At 47.2% G+C, this 17363-nt stretch overlaps 1 protein-coding gene across 1 annotated transcript in view; it reads left to right on the top strand.

The window, feature by feature from the left end:
- DOCK5 (dedicator of cytokinesis 5) overlaps positions 1–17363 on the top strand; it is a 159235-nt gene that overhangs the window by 25505 nt on the left and 116367 nt on the right. The window contains exons 4-7 of the mRNA XM_044659253.1: positions 3116–3171; positions 5854–5950; positions 16083–16231; positions 16894–17029. Of these exons, the coding sequence (XP_044515188.1) occupies positions 3116–3171; positions 5854–5950; positions 16083–16231; positions 16894–17029 (438 nt within the window). The remainder of the gene's footprint in view (positions 1–3115; positions 3172–5853; positions 5951–16082; positions 16232–16893; positions 17030–17363) is intronic.

The following is a 17363-nucleotide window of genomic DNA, read 5'->3' as shown; positions in this document are numbered from 1 at the left end:
TTCGAGAGTCCATTTGGATGGCCTATTACTTTAATGGGGACTTTGATGTCTGCTAGAAGCTAAAACATTCCATGTGGAGTGAGTGATAAAATCTGGCAGACGGGTCCAAAGAGTATTTCAGGGCTTCATTATTGATCTGAGGTTGGATGGGAAGGCTGGCTCGCCACTCGCCAGCTTAATTTTTGATTCAAGTGACTGGGGGCTTTAGCAGCTGGGGATTGGATTGAGGCAAGGTGGGATGTAAATCAGAACCACAGGCTGGTTTACTCAGGATTTATGTGGTCCATAATGGCATTCTACAGAGCCGGCTTACCAAGATGCTCTCTCATTGGATGGCTGATGCCTACAAATTCTGCTTTGGTAAAGAGAACAAACTATCTTAACATCTCCTCGTGGCTTCCTACCTAGAAGACTCTGGTCTACTCTGCCTTTGTTGAGATCCTGCTTTTTGTTTCCAATTGTACCCCCCTCTTCCCTCTGCTTTCTCCAAGCTCATTTAGGGAATGGGGTCATCGAATGTAAGATGCTTGGCCAAGTTCAATGGACCCTATTCCTTCCTGATATTGGATTTCCTTGGGAGAGAAAATGGCCTGGCACTAAAGAGGATTGTGTAGCCCACCCTCGCCCACAAGGGCTCCTGGGAGAACACAGGATCATGGAGTGAGAAGAGACCTCAGGATGTGTTATGGATGAGGAGATTGATTTACCCAGGCTCACACAATTAGCAAGTTTCTCCTGATTTTGGCACTCTTATCTCCACTCCCACCTAGTGTCCCCAGCTGTACCAACCTAGGAGATATCCGTGCATCGGGAAGAGGGAACATGTTATTGGAACCAACCCTCTCCTAGCTCTTGAGGGGCAGTCATGGTCGGAGCTTCTCAGAATAAGGAACCATTAGGCCAGGGCTCTGAAGTTCATCTGTGCCATACATCATGGGACATGTGTTTCATCTCCAGTACTGAGTAAGCCACTTGAGAGAGCATAGATAAAGAGATGGAAAATCCAGTGGATCCAACTTCCTCATTTTACAGATGATTCATCAACTAAAACCCAGAGAAGTTGTGGCTTCAATGAATCACTGTACAACCAATAAACATTTATTAAGCACCTACTATATGCTGATGCCGGGCACTGTGCTAAGCTTTGGGAATACAAAAAGGCAAAAGACAGTCCTTACCCTCAAGGAGCTTACAATCTAATGAAAAAAATGGGTTTTCTGGGGCAGCTGGGTAGCTCAATGGATTGAGAGCTAGACCTTAGAGCCAGGAGGTCATCCTGGGTTTAAATCTGACACTTCCTAGTTGTGTGACCCTGGGCAAGTCTCAACACCCACTGCCCAGTACTTATCACTCTTCTGCCTTAGAACCAATGAACAGTATTGATTCTAAGAAAGACAATAAGGACTTTCTTCCTTCCTTCCTTCCTTCCTTCCTTCCTTCCTTCCTTCCTTCCTTCCTTCCTTCCTTCCTTCCTTTCTTTCTTTCTTTCTTTCTTTCTTTCTTTCTTTCTTTCTTTCTTTCTTTCTTTCTTTCTTTCTTTCTTTCTTTCTTTCAAGAAAAAATAGTTTGCTAATGCTGCAGGGTTGGAAACATTTAACCCGCTGGGGGTAGAAATCCTGACAAGTCTCCTTTGGGAAATTCATTCTGTTTGCTTCTTTGCACTACAATGGAGTCTTCCAAGGGTTTGGATGTTGTGCTGCCCCGCAGCATGGTGAGATGTGAGAGTTGGGTGGCACATTCGAGGCCATCCTTGGCCATCCCTTAGCAGGACAAAAGAACCTCCCTTCTCTCCCTGGATTCTTTTACCCTGCCTTCTCTCTGGAGCCCATTTCTTCAACTCTGCCCCTGAATTGCCTTTCATTAGTACCTGAATAGGATGTAATCTGAGCCTCTGGTGAGTAAAAAGTGACCAAGTACTAAAGAGCCGCCATCATGGGGAGGATCTGTGAAAAGGGGAGGAAGGGCATGGAGCAACTCCTCAGAATGGTTTTAAGGGCTCCACAAGGCAGAGCCGTTTGGCAGCTGGTTCAGTAGAGCAAAGCTAACATGTCCCTTCTCGAGGCTTATTAGCCGTCCTCCTGCGGAATGGCAGTCCATCAAGGACTGGATGTGAGAGCGAAGGATCTGGTCTCGAATCCTGGCTGACATGTAGAGCCTGTGTGACCTTGGGCAAGTCACTTGTGAGTGAGGCACTCCCAGGGTCTGGGTCATCATTAAATGAGGTGGTTAGACTTTATGAGAGCTGTCATGTAGGACGGTGGAAAGAGCCCTTGTGCGTATCTCATTATTCTTATGTTGCTCTCCATTGTCTCACTTAGAAATTCCACAAGGGTTCGGGAAGCAAGATTTCCGAAAGTCCTGGCTATTGGTGTAAGGCCCGGGGATACATTTTGTGAGAAGCAAAATTAATATAATGATTATTAGAATATAATAATATATAATATATAAAATATAATAATATCATCATAATGTAAATATTATGTAATTAATATAAACCATACAGTTTTCTTACTGGACCACTGCAGGGTACTGACAGGTTCTGCCTTAGTTTCCCTTATTCTCTTTGCTGTGGATCTTGTACTATTTTTCCATTCTCCAGCCTCTGTGCTTCACACAGGTTGCCACCACCCCTGGGCCTCCCCATCTCTGTCTCTTGGCATCTTTAGTTTCCTTGAAGACAGCCAAAACACCTCCTGCGCCACATTCTCCCTGGCCCTCCGCACCCAGCCGCCCCCGTTACCTCATCCGTCTCCGTTTTGAGGAGCGACAGGAATTGCTCTGATGTCACTGTATAGAGAATGGAGAGACTCTATCAGCCCCTTCAGAGCCTCGGAGAGTTGCTGAGAGCGCAGGTGGCTGCGGTAGCTGGCCAGGCCTGACCAGCGGTCGTGTGTCAGAGGCAGGTCCAGGCCATAACGGCCCTCCGTATATTTCGCCATGTCAGCTTGATGGAACGTGAGCCGCTTCATTCCAGGGGCTGCTTTTATTTTTATTTTTTTGTCATCGTGTCTCCAGGGCTTGGCGCAAAGCCCGGCATAGTCGGTGCTTGCTAGATGCCTGTTGATGGTCGCTGGGTGGCTTTGCTGCCGCGTAACCCCTTTTCTTCTCTTTGTAGGGGATTTTCCCTGAAACATACATTCATTTGAAAGAGGCGACGGTGGAGGATCGAGGGTGAGTGCTTGTGAGGACACCCCAGAGGGTGGTGGTCAACCGGGTGAGCATCGACACATTTTTAAAATTTTTTTAAACCTTCACCTTCCATCTTGGAATCAATACTGTGTATTGGTTCCAGGGCAAAAGGGCTGGGCAATGAGGGGGTCAGTGACTTACCCAGGATCTCACAGCTAGGAAGTATCTGGGGTCAAATTTGAATCCAAGATCTCCTGTTTCTGGGCCTCGCTCTCAAAACAGCGAGCTGCCCAGCTGTCCCCCGGCAAAGGTTTTTAATATCTCTTGAGTCCCTCATGGGTTAAATGGGGATGAGAATGCCTCTAATGCCTTCTTCAAATGGGGAGGGCGCTGCACTGAGCCTTGAAGTCATTGAACCGGGAAACTTGAACCACTTCTCCTGCCTGTTCTGTCATCCGTGTGACCTCTCTGGGTCACTGTAGACCTTTGACTAGATGGCCTTCAAGGACCTTTCAGCTCTATCACTAGCATTTATAAAGGGGCTTCCTAAAAGTCTAAGCACTACATTACATAAATGCTTACATAAATATTATATAAATATTGTTCTTCTCTCCTCCTCATCCTCACTGGCCAGTTTGATGAAGGACAACACACACACACACACACACACACACACACACACACACACATCATGTCCTCCCATGACATTCTTTTCTTCTATTTTTCCTTTTTTTAAAAAATATCTTTTCCCATATCAATCAATCCCCACGTTTAATAAATGCCTGCTGTGTGCCAGGCACTATGCCAAGCGATAGGGATACAGAGGAAGGTCAAAAGAGACCCTGAACCCCTTGGGACCCTGCGGGAGAGTCCAGGTGCCCACAGCTAAGTGCATACAAGCTTTATACTTTGTAAATGGGAGGTAATCTTGGGAGAAAACACTAATATTTGGGAGGCAGGTGGATGAAGGAGGTGGGGAAAGGTTTGTTCATTTATTCCCAAGATCAAATGGATTTATAAGTAAATTCTTTTTTTTAAACCCTCACCTTCCATCTTGGAGTCAGTACTGTGTATTGGCTCTAAGACAAAAGAGTGGTAAGGGTGGGCCATGGGGGTCAAGTGACTTGCCCAGGGTCACACAGCTAGGAAGTGTCTGAGGCCAGATTTGAACCTAGGACCTCGCATCCCTAGGCCTGGCTCTCCATCCACTGAGATACCCAGCTGCCCCCTGGGGAAAGGTTTAAAGCAGACGTTGGCCCAGGAGTTCTACGGGGATGGAGAGCTGGCAGCGTTCTGTGGGTCTGCGGCCCCGATAGGAGGCTGTATGGGGTGCTGGGAGGATGGTGGGCTCTCATGGATGAGGAGACTCAGGATGCTTCTGTGAAGGGCATCTGGGGCTTGGGACTGTGTAGCGAGGTTGCTCCCTCCTTACTCCCTCTGTGCAGGGTCCCAGGCTGCCTTCTTTGAGCTCTGGGCAGAAAGTATAGGGGAGAAGATCTGGCACGGTGTTCACAGGATGTAGAGCTCAAAGGGGCCTCCTCCATCGCCCAGCTCAGGAATCCTCAAACTTTCGTTCATAGCCACAAAGATTCGGGAACGTTGAATGAACTGGAAGCCTTGCTTGTTGGCGTTCCGTTGCGAGTCCATTTGATTGGAGGCTTTTCTATTAGATTGGGAGCTCCTTGAAGGCAGGAACTGTCTTTTGCTTCTTCTTGTATCCAGGGAGCTTATTGGCACAGTGCCTGGCGCCTAGCCAGATGTTTATTGAATGAATGGCTGCCATTTAATGAAACTCATACCACACCGGTTAGCCATGGCTACCTTCCAAAGTACGATTGACCCAGGCCAAACCCCTTGTTTGACAGATGAAAAAAATCCTGACCTAGAAAGTTTGAGTGACTTGGCCAAGAGCCAGTGGATGGCAAAATAGACATCAGAACCCAGGTCCACTGATTCCAAATCCAGTCCAGTTTCCTTCTGAGTCCAGGGTCTCCTTAGGAATCTTCTTCAGCTGGTTCCACAGTGAACTGAGCACTAAGCCTAGAGTTAAGAAGTCCTGAGTTCAAATCTGGCTTCAGAAACCCTGAACAAATCATTTAACCTGTCTGCCTTAGTTTTCTCATCTGTCAAATGGGGATGATGGTAATAATAGCACCTGCCTCCTAGGGTTGTTACGAGGTTCAAATGAGCTGATATTTGTTTAATTTTTTTACACATGGGTATAGTTTTTAATGTTTTCTGATATTTTGCCATCCATGCTCTCTTCCTCTCACATCCCTCTCCCTCCCCAAGAAGGCACATATTACGATATAGATTGTGCACGTATTGAGATAATATTTGTAAACCATTTAGCACAGTGCTTGGCATACCGTAGGTACTAAATAAACCCTTCTTCCCTTCCTTTATCCTCCTTTCCCCTTGTCTTAAAGCCTTTGCTAATAATGTAGTTAATGCAATTTGATATTCAAGAACTCCAGAATGGAGAAATCCGTGACAGAGGAGTGTTCTACTCTCACAGGCTCAGGCCATGCTTGCGGATGGCCCAAGACCTAACTAAATGAGGTGAATTTCCCCCAAATCGCAAAGATTCCATCGAGTTTCCTGCCAGACCAGTGGTCAAATTTTGGCCAATAAAACTGGAAACGGGGCCCTAACCAGCTTCCGCTGGCCGGGTCTCCTTTGAGGAAACCCCCCGCTCAGGCAGGGCTCTGTTTCTCTCTCCAGGCAACATGAGACGGTGATTCCCAGCGAGGTGCCCCTGGTGCAGGAACTCACGTCTACCCTTCGAGAATGGGCGGTCATCTGGCACAAGCTCTACGTGGTGAGTTTCCTTGAGACCCAGAAGAAGAACGGACACTTTATACAGTCCTGCACACCCATAGGCCCCCGCCTCTGCCAAGAAGCTTGGAAAGAGGCCAGTGCAAATCTCCTCTCTGGCTCCATACTGGGTCATTTTGATTTCACTCTGTTCAGGGTCAATTGTTTTTCAACTTAGAGCATTAGAAAATAGCCCGGGATCACCCATCTCCCGCATCCCAAAGAGGGACTGGAACCCTAGAGTGAGTGGGAGGAATTATGTGAGGTTCTGGATAATCAGATTTAGACTTGTTATATTAAACCGTGTCCTGATCATTAGAGCTTCATAAGTGGATAATGCCTTACAGTATTGGCTACTTTCATATTTGTCTTACTATGAGCTCCGTGTGATCTGGGGCCATGTCTTGGGTAAACAGTGTCACCAGCTTCCATATAAGGGGCTTAGTAACGGTCTTTTTCATGTTGTTTATTATTCAGTTTTGTCAGATTCTTCATGGCGCCATGGACCACAGCACGCCAGGCTCTTCTCTGTTCCACTTTTCTCCTAAAGTCTGTTCACATTCATGCTTGTTGCTTCCATGACGTTATCTATCCATCTCATCGTCTACCATCTCCTCTTGCCTTCAGTCTTTCCCAACATCAGGATCTCTTCCACTGAGTCTTGTCCTCTTATCCTGGGGCCAAAGTATTTAAGCTTCAACATTTGTCCTTCCAATGTAAAGTCTGAATTCATTTCTTTAAGTATTAACTTTTTGATCTCCTTGTTGTCTAAGGTGTCTCAAAGGTCTTCTCTCTGAAAGAATGAATGAATGATGAGTACATAAAAGTTTCCCTGTGTCCACTAGATAATTGTGCCCGGCCTCCTCGTTAGAATGGGCGACAAGACAAGGAGACGGGGGCCAAGGATTCACCATTGTCATGGGATCACCGATTTAGAGCTTAGAAAACATTTTAGAAACTTATCTTGTACAGAGCCATAGAGAGGTTAATACAGCTGGTGTCTCTGGTGGGATTTGAACTCAATTCTTCCTGACTTCCACCATTCTAGAAATTCTTAGATTATGAGGCCAGAACCTATTCCAGTTGGTAGCAGAGTGGCAAGAAATATAGGACTGTAAAGACCAGACATCCCTTCCCGTCTAATCCAACTTCCTCATTTTACAAATGAGGCAACTGAGCCAAAGAGAGGCCCTGTCGTTTGCCTGAAGTTTGATAGGCAGTAAGTGAAGTTTGAATCTGGGTCATAGGAAGTACCTTAAGGTCACGGGCCGTTGACTCCCAACCCTGTACTCTTCCTCCGTAGCACACGACTTCTCTATCTACTATCGCAAGTGTAGATATTAATATTCTGCACTAAAAATGACTCAGTGGAAGCCTCCCTTTCCACAAGTAGCATTGCATTTGGTAGGAAACGAAATGCTCCGAGAACCCTGGCCCTTCAAGGTCAACAAGGTCCTTTATTACCTGTCGATATTTCAAGATGTCTCTTGGCTGCTCTTGATTGACTCAATGGTGATAAGCCAGGAAAACTCTTTTAAACAATTACCCTGTTGGAGCCTGTGTCTGTTATTGATTCTCCATCTTCCTCCTTGCTTGATGGGTTCTGCCATTCGCGTTTCCAAGGCATTAAGCATTTTCTCGTGGAATTACAGAATCTCAGGGCTGGAAGATTTTCGGGCGATCTTTAGACCAACAACCCATTTGACAAGCGACCAAGAAGAACACACGACCAGTTAATAACAGACCTGGGACCAGACTCCAGAGGTCTCTACTACCCTGGGCTGCCTCTGTTGCTAGATGGTGGAACTCCTTGCCCTTGCCATGGGATTAGCCTTCTTTTGTAGAAGAAGTCTCTTGCTTTCTCCCAAGGCACTGCATCCAATTTGTCCATCTTCTATTTATACATCACACTTCAGTGGATTCCCAGTTCGGAGGTGTCCGTGTTGATTACTCTGTGTGACCCTAAACAAATCTCTCAACCCAGAGCCTTCTCCACTGTACCACACTGCCTCAAGCCAGGAATATTGGCCAGAATGGAAGCTCTTACCACCTAATAGCCTTGTCTTTGTCTCACTGTGGCCTGAATCCCTCTCAAGGGCAGCCCAGATTTCACTCCCAAGCCCTCTTCTTATCCAAGACTGTGGCCTTTGTCTTTAGTAATCATGAGATTCTCGGTGGCCTTGGCCTCACAGGAGCAAGGCCAAGCATTCTTCTGGAGAGATAGCTTCTTCACTTGGGCCCTGCTCCAGAAGACACTGGTCGAGTTCCCAGCAGGAGAGGCAGGAGCGAAGAGCATTTTCAAAAATGGAGGATTTCCTGTGTGACCATCCTAGCTGATCTCCCTCAGTGGTCATCTCATTCTTATTTGTGGGCATTTTCAATAGCTGAAGAAGAAACAGGAAATGTTCTAGATAAGTTTGAGGTGTGCCTCCCTAGTTTGGGGGGCTGTTTTTTTGATGGGAAGACTTCTTTAATGGCCTGGAGCTTGAGAAATGTTTGTTGAAGGAAAACTTAAGAGAGCTCTTTGGAACAAAAGTATGACTTAAGAGCCCTGGGTGTGTCCTCCACTGTCCACCCCCAACTCTCCTCTTACATATTTGCTTTGGAGGAGGAGCTGATGATAGGAAGGGCGGTTAGGTAATGTCCAAGGATAGGTTGGGAATTTTTTTTTTTAATTGCCCTAGAGATGCTTGAGAGTAAGTCCCCACCCTTCCTTACAACTGCTTGGGATAAAGTGAACCTCAATTCTACTTGTCAACACAGAGCCAGAGAATCTCGGAAGTAGAAGGGACCTGGAAGGCCATATGTAGCCCAATTTGAGTCTGAACACAGACACATGATATCCGATTCACAATGGCACCATATTCCCATTGTCAGAGGAATTGTTTATTCAAATTGGGTGGTAGCTCCAGAGAAACCCTTGGGCTATATCTCTAGATACAGCCTATATTTACAGAAATTAAATTAAATAAGTTGGAGCTGATGGTGCCATTAAGTTATGAGAGGATCGAGAGAGAAAGGGAGCTAAGACGAAGCCTTGGGGTTCAGCCACCCTTAGAAGATGTGATCCCTAGCAAAAGAGATCAAGAAATGGTCTTTTAGGTGGGAAGGAGAACCAAGTGAGGATACCATCAAGATATTGCAGAGAAGAGTATCTAGGAGTGCCAGATACTATCTAAAAGGAGATCATGAAGGATGGGGATGGAGAATTGGGGAGTCCATCAGTAACCTTGGAGGGAGTGTTTTCAGTTGAGTGACGACCATGGAACCAGGATGCTAAAGGTTAGTAAGAGAGAGAAAGAGTGTAGATGGTTTTCTGAAGAAGTTCTGGGGAGAGCATTGGCTTCAATGACCCAATCCTATTTTTAAGGGATGGAGCCCAGAGACCTGGGTGTATTTAGAGGTGACAGAGAAGAAGCCAGTAAATAGGAAGAAATAGGAGGATGGAGGGAAGGGGAGGGCAGCAGTGACAGAGGAGGAAATGTCCCCAGACCCAAAATCTGATGCTCTTGTTTTATTACATTTCCAGATTATTGACAAGCTGGGGTATGTCCCACTTCAGCAGAAGGGTGACTGGGATGGTGAAGGAACTCATAGAACATGGTTTTGATGACTGATCAAAGGACCTAGGAAAGCTTCAACTGAAGAAGAGGAAATTCAGGGCCCACAAGATCACAGAATCTTAGGTTATAAATGAGGAAACTGGGAATTAGGAGAGGAAGTGACTCACCTCCTGTCACCCCGATAATAAATGACAGAGTCAACCCAGATTCTCCAGGAAAGGAGAAGTTAGGGAACTAGAACCCAGGTGTTCCAGCCCTGGTTTGAGGTGCTCTTACCACTTCAGCAAACTAGCTGAAGAGTCATTGTGGAGAACCAGGAAGTCAGCCTTTAGCCACTGCTTTACTGGTATGGTAGGGAGTTAGAGTGGATTCATCTCATATTCTTTCAATTATGATCTACCCAATCTTCTTGGGCAAATAGAATGTGCCACACAGCTGGGACCAACACACTCACTGGTAGCTGGAGCTCTTCCAGATATCTCAGCTGAAGGCCTGTGTTTATCTCTGTCATATTGCAGAGTGGAGGAGGGAAGCTTTTATCTAAGCCAAAAAGAATACTAGATTTAAAATGGGAAAAGAACGTTGGGTAGCCCTGCAAACGTTCATCCTTTGACCATGTCTCCCACCTATGGCCATAGAACATCTACGTGCAATCATTTGGAAGTCAGAACCTCCCAATTTTTTTTTAATTTATTTTTTACATTTTTTTAAACCCTGAACTTCTGTGTATTGGCTCCTTGGTAGAAGAGTGGTAAGGGTGGGCAATGGGAGTCAAGTGACTTGCCCAGGGTCACCCAGCTGGGAAGTGTCTGAGGCCAGATTTGAACCCAGGACCTCCCATCTCTAGGCCTGACTCTCCATCCACTGAGCTACTCAGCTGCCCCCCTGCCATTGTACTTTCTGACTTTCTGTTGCTCTCATTTATTTAAAAATTTCTCTTTCTCCTGAGCCAAAACCTACTTCCTGTCATTTTTGCCCATGGATCCTAGTTCTGATTCTGGAGTCCAATCGGTTGAATCAAATGCCTTTTTCATATGACAGCCCCTGGAAGATTTGGAGGCCACAATCTGTGCAGGATAGTAGGAAAAGCCTGAGCTAGACTAGGAAGTAGGAATGGGGGGACCTGAGTGCAAATCAGACTGCCATGACTGACTGATAAAACCATCCTGGCCACTTTCCTCCGCCCCCTTTCCAAGCGGAGTCTCCCCGGGGCCGGGGGGCAGCTCTGCATCTTAGAAGGTGTTTTTGAGAAATCTGAATTTAGCTTGTAATGGACCTCCTTGCTCTTCATCTGTAAGAAAGTAGGATGCACCGAATGAGCCTTCCCTGGCCGCCCCGTGTAATACTGCCATGTCTGCTTCTGAGCCTTATTCTCTTCTCCGGGCTAAACAAGCAAGACCTTCAGCCGTGCATTCCCGATCTCCAGCCTTTCCCCTTTCCAGACCTCATCCTGGGCAAGCATCTGCTGGCCCATCTCCCTACTAGAATGAGCCACCCATGACCCAACAGGGCGCTTCCGAGAGAGCCCCGCCATGGTGGCTTCGCCTTCCGATTTCCGAGTCTGCTTCTGCTTTAAAAGAGGGACGGATGCTCGGAGACAGATTTCAGCAGATAGAGGAGGTCCGAGAACCGGCACAGCTTGAAAAGCGGCCAAGCAGATAGAGGAAGGGCCAGATTTGCCCCTCATAAGCGTTTAGTAAATGCTTTTTCATTCATTCATGCAAAAAAGAAAACAGCCTGTCCGGGGCAGGACGGTCCGGGGGCCGGGCCTGGCCGGGAGGCAGCCAGCTCTGCCGGGTGGGGGGACATCTCGATGACCTCACTCAGCCTTTCTGGCCCTCCTTTCTCAAATGATTGCTTTCAACCAAACTGCCTCTGAAGTCCCTTTTGGCTCTCCACCCGGGATCCTGGGCATGGGGCGGCCGTCGTGATTTGTTCTTTCTTTCCAGCCAGATTAATCGCCCTCAAACTTGATGTTTCGAAGCTGGTGGTGGGCACCGAATGCCTGCGTTGAGGCTTCCAGGGGTAATTTCAGCAGCGAAAGAGCTCCAAGTGAGGTCCGTCTGGTTTATTACCAGGAAAAGAACATTCCTATGAAACCTTCACTCACTTTTTCAAATATTTTATATACGATCTGCAGGCCCACAAGAAGCCCCCTCCCTCTTGTGCTTCCTTCCAATTCTGAAGCTAATGAGAGGGGAGACGCGATGTGGTAATTACCATGTAAAGAGAAAAGTGATGGTTGGATTCCTGTTCCCTCCCCCTCCGTTCTGACTTTTCTGGATGGACTTTTCCATGCGGTAATAGAAACTGCACTGGCTCAGGAGGCAGAAGCCCTGGGTTTGAATCCTACCTTCCTGGCTTAGGTTTGTGTCATAGAAAGAGTTTGGTAGGGCTCCTTCTTTGCCCGATCATTTCTATATATAGTATTAGAATGGATTGTTCTTTAAATGGCTGACAATTCAACCTGGGAATCCATCTGATCCTGGAGGTTTTTTCTTAGGGAGTCCTGGTGGCTTGCGCAATTTCTTTTTCTGAGCTGAGATTCGATTTCTGGACAATTTATATGTTTGTAAATATCCTCCATTTCACCTGGATTCTCAGATTTATTGGCAAAGTAGCTCCTAATGATTGCTTGAATTTCCTCTTCACTGGTGATGAATTCACTCTTTTATTTTGGATGCTGCTAATTTGATTTTCCTCTTTCCTTTGTTTTTAAATCAAATTATCCGTTTGTTTTTTTTCTAAAACCAACTCCTAGTATCTGTGTAACTTTGGACAAATTCTGTTTTACTTTTTTATTTTTATAAATCAGGACTTGATTTATTGTGTTGCTGATTGTCTAGACTTAAGAAAATGTTGGACAAATGTTATACTCTTCCCTGGACCTTCACTTCCTTGTCTATAAATAGGGGAGGAAGGCGTGGGAGGCTTATGAAATCCCTTTATCTCACTGGGCACTATTATATATACTATATATGTGGGTCTATTCATCTGTAAAATAAAAGGAACAGAAGAGATGGCTTCCATGGTTTATTCTAGCTCTAGACCTATGGACCAATGAGCTTGATCCTGGACAAGGTGGGACCTCAGTTTCCCCATTTGTAAAATGAGCAGATCAGACCAATTGGCCATCAAGGTTCCTTCTAGATCTAGACTTGTGATTCCTTTCATAAACTAGCTGGACTTTCTCAGAGGTACAACTCTATGACTTTTTCCACATTTCTGTTTTCCTCTTCCAACGGCTGCCTCTGGAGACCTCCCAGAATGCACCCTCTATATTCATTTCTTTAAAGCAAAGGGGACAATTGAGGCCTTTGGCTCATTTGTTAGGCTTTCTGATGGCAGGGAAATTAAACAGAGTGGCTGTGCTCGCCCTCCTTTTGGGGAAGGCTTGGCACTCAGGCCTGGCACGCAGAGGTCTTCATTAAAATGCCTTTGACAGGCTCTAATTTAATTGAAACTAAGGAGGAAGGAACGTGGGGCAAGAATAAAGCCGCGCCTGCCACATACGTATTTGTGAGTCCTCTCAAACCCGTGCTGCGTATAATGAGGCCATCACTCAGCAAGCTGCTCATCTAATCTAATCATCTAATCACCCTGGAAGAAGTGGAGCAGGGGGGATTCACCCTTGGGTCCAGGACGGGTGACATCCTTTTCATCCCAAAGAATCTTGGGTTCTATGAATTAAGACTGATTTTTCTTACCAACTGGGAATGTCAGATAGCACGAAGTAGGCTGCAGGCTTGATTTCTGACCCCCTTCTGAGGCTTCTCAGGACCTTTTCAGCTTGACACCAAAATTGCCCTCTCTGAATGAGATGCCTGGGTGGGCCTGTGCTTATCAGAAATGAGCTCTAGAAGACAAAACCCTCATTTATACTTTTCTGGAGCCGGAAATGATCTGGAATCACAGTTACCGAATGGGACCCCGGAGGCTACTGAGCTGAAGAAGAATCATCTCCACAACCTTCCTTTTGCTCAAAGCCCTCCAGTGGGAGGGACTCTAAACCTCCCAGGACGGTTCGTTTTCCAGCGGGCTGTTTTTCCTTACTGTTATTCAGTGGTTTCAGTCATATCTAACGCTCCATGACCCCATTCATGGTTTTCTTGGAAAGATTTCATCCTTTACAGATGAAGAAACTGAGGCCAATAGGGTGAAATGACTTGCCCAGGGTCACATAGCTAATAAGCGCCTGAGCTCGGATTTGAACTCAAATCTTCCTGACTCCAGGCGAAGCCCTCTATTCACTGGGCCACCCAGCTGTTCTTCCTTTGCTTAGCCTGAATTCTCCCTCTATATAATTTATATAACTTCCATCCGCTGTTGTCCTCTGGGGTCAATCCAGCAAATCTCACCCCTCTTCCACAAGAAAGCATTTTACATCCTTGAAGAAATGATTATGACTCCGCTTTTCTCCCAAGTCTTCTTTAAGCCAAATACCTGAAGTTCCTTCAAGTGGTCCTCCTAAGGCATCGTCGCTGGGCTTCTTGCTCTGCTGGCCTCCTCTTTACAGAGCCACTAAAGCTGATCCATGTCCTTCCCCAATATGGCGCCCAGAGCTAACAGACAACACCAGATGTCAGTCCGTCAGTCAGCACTGACTGTGTGCCAGATCTTGGGCTGAACTCTAAGCCTTCAAAAAAAGGGAAGAATCATCCACATTGAGGGATTAAGAAACAAAAATTTGGGGGGCAGCTGGGTAGCTCAGTGGATTGAGAGCCAGGCCTAGAGATGAGAGGTCCTGGGTTCAAATCTGGCCTCAGACACTTCCCAGCTGTGTGACCCTGGGCAAGTCACTTGACCCCCATGGCCCACCCTTACCACTCTTCTGCCTTGGAGCCAATACCCAGTATTGACTCCAAGATGGAAGGTGAGGCTCAAAGAAAAAAAATAAATAAATAAAATATTAAACAAACAAACAAAAAGAAACAAAAATTCACCCAAGACCAGTCCATCAATGGAGTCATCAATGGGCAGCAGTGGGACAACCCCCCCCCCCCCCCGTACTGCTGCCTCCAGGGCTCTGGTCTCTCCGTCACTCTCGGCACAATGAGGAGCCTCCAGGGCAGACGTGGTTGCCTTGACCCAGGGTTGACTAGAGAATGAAGCGGACTTCAGGGAGGCTGAGCTGCACCAAGTAGGTGCTGGATCAATAAGGAATGAACGAATGAGTGAATAGTATAGCATTATATATAGCATTATGCATCCCAGACACAAGGAGGCTGATAGGACTCCCTAGAGAGCATGGCACAGTGCCTGGCACATGTTATATAGATCTTAGCTATTATTATTGTTGTTGTTCCGTTGGGTCCTACTCTTTGTGACCCCATTTGAGTTTTTCTCAGCAAAGAAACCGAGTGGTTTGCTTTTTCCTTTACCAGCTTATTTTACAGATACAGAAACTGAGTCAAACAAGGTCAAGTGATTTGCCCAGGGTCACCCAGCTAGTGTCTGAGGCAGGATTAGAATTCAAGATCCGTGCCACCCAGATGCCCAGTTATTATTATTAGGCTTTTTTTTCCCCACCTGCCACTACTAGTGTGGTGCTTGTAGGCCACTAAAACCTCCAGATCTTTTTTCCCATAGAATCTACTGTCTAATTCTGTCTTCCTTATCTTTACTTGTGAAGGGTTTTTGTTTTGTTTTTATATTATTAATGTAATAACTGAGCTGTTGACATCCTTCTGAGAATAGTTTGCTAATGGAGAAACTCTCAAAATTCCTGCTTAGCAGAAGCAGACAGGCGGGAAGAGCCCTGGCTCAGAATTCAAAAGCTCTGAGTTCAAAACCCACCTCTGGCATGGGCTTTCCATAAGGCTCTGCCTCTTATCCATCAAGATGATTTAATTACAGGCTCTTTGAACCTTCCCTGTGATCTCAACATCCAAACAAAGTTTGACTTAAAATGAAGAGACGATACAGCATGATCATACAGAGATCATACGTGCACTCAGGAAATTCTGGCTTCAAAACTTGCCTCTGGGGCAGCTGGGTAGCAGATCCTGGGTTCAAATCTGCCCTCAGACATTTCCTCACTGTGTGACCCTGGGCAAGTCACCTAACCCCAATTGTCTATCCCTTCCCTCTCTTCTGTCTAAGATGGAAGACAAGGGTTTAAAAAACAACAACTGACCCTGGACTCTCCTGTGGGCAAGTGTGGGTGGAGTTTCTAGTGAGCTCGGATAGTGTAGACATTTCCGTAAGTGGAGGTTCCCAAGGCTCCCACTCAGCAGTGGAAGGAAGAGTCCCTACAAGTCAAAAAGCTGCCCGACCACCCTTAGAGAAGGGAGAATAGTTCAGGGAAGATCCTGGAGTCATGAAGATCTGGATTCAAATCTCACTCCATTCCCTCAGGCACTATGTCATTTAAACTCATTGTGCCTCAGTTTCTTCATCTGTAAACCTGGGGATGGACTCCGTGTCCTCCAATCCAGGGTCCCACTGCTGACTGCCAAACGCATCCGGGAAGACCAGGCAGAGCTCCAAGCCATGGCCGTCAGCAGGCAGCAGCTCCCTGCGGGAGAGCCTGGCCGCGGGCGCCATCTTGGTCTCCTTCCCTTCTCCCTGCAGAACAACAAGGTCACCCTCTTCCGGCAGCTGCAGCAGATGACCTACAGCCTCATCGAGTGGAGGTCGCAGATCCTGTCGGGGACCCTCCCCAAGGACGAGCTGGCCGAGCTCAAGAAGAAGGTCACAGCCAAGATTGACCATGGCAACAGGTGAGCCAAGTTCCTGCCTGGGCCGGTCCGGCCCTGCTCGCCGTGCCCCCTCCCTCTCTGTCAGGCCTTCCAGGGGACAATCACCCTCTTGGAATGGCTGTGAGGGAAGCCCTTGGCTAAGCTCTTCCGAGGGCCCCAGCGACCCCTTCTGGTGCTTTAGGGTGGTCTTTGATGGGATCCTGGGGAGGCCCACAGGAGGGTGTCACCACAGAAGAAGGCCCTGCAAGGCCGGGCCCTCTTTAAGCCCTTACCAAGGACTTTTGATACGGCTACAGTATAATTCTGGGAGCTTTCTAAGGCCGTCATGGCCCTGCCCGGGAGCCAGCCCCGTCTCCTTGGCTTTTTGGCCGTAGAGGCCCAGGACTGTAGCCTCCATCCCCACGGCCACCCCTCCAGGGCTTGCCTGCCCCAGCTCGCCCTTGGCCGCCAGGCAGAAAGGAAGCTGCCCCATCCCCATGCCAGGGAGAAGAGCAGTAAAGGGCTAGGCAATGGGGGTGAAGTGACTTGCCCAGGGTCACACAGCCAGGAAGGGTCAGAGGCCAGATTTGAACTCAGGTTTTCTTGACTGGTGTTCTATCCACTGTGCTACCTCACTGCCCAGTCTTGAAGGGTCTTTCTCACGCAAGGATATCCGGCCACCCCAACTCTCCCTGTCTTTCCAGAATGCTTGGACTCGACCTTGTGGTACGAGATGACAATGGAAACATCTTGGACCCAGACGTGACCAGCACCATCGCCCTGTTCAGGGCCCATGAAGTGGCCTCCCAGCGGATCGAAGAAAGGATCCAGGAGGAGAAGGTGCATCCCCTGAGATGGGGCAGGGGGCTGGGCTCCATCCTCCCTGGGCCCTCCTCTCTGGGGGAGCTGCTGATTCTGAAGATGGATAAGCCAAGACCAGGCCCAGCATCCGCAGCTTGAGGGGCTCAGCAGTATAGCAGGACAGATCAGAAAATCCCATGTCCTCCGGGGAGATGATGGCAGCAGTGAACGGGAGCACCTGCAGGACTTTTTTGTTAGAGATTATAGATTTTTCTTTCTTTCTTTCTTTCTTTCTTTCTTTCTTTCTTTCTTTCTTTCTTTCTTTCTTTCTTTCTTTCTTTCTTTCTTTCTTTCTTTCTTTCTTTCTTTCTTT

The sequence above is a fragment of the Gracilinanus agilis genome, chromosome 2, assembly GCF_016433145.1.
Source record: "Gracilinanus agilis isolate LMUSP501 chromosome 2, AgileGrace, whole genome shotgun sequence".
Lineage (NCBI taxonomy): Eukaryota > Metazoa > Chordata > Mammalia > Didelphimorphia > Didelphidae > Gracilinanus > Gracilinanus agilis.
Note: the sequence above shows the minus strand (reverse complement) of the source record. Positions and strands in the feature narration are given on the sequence as shown.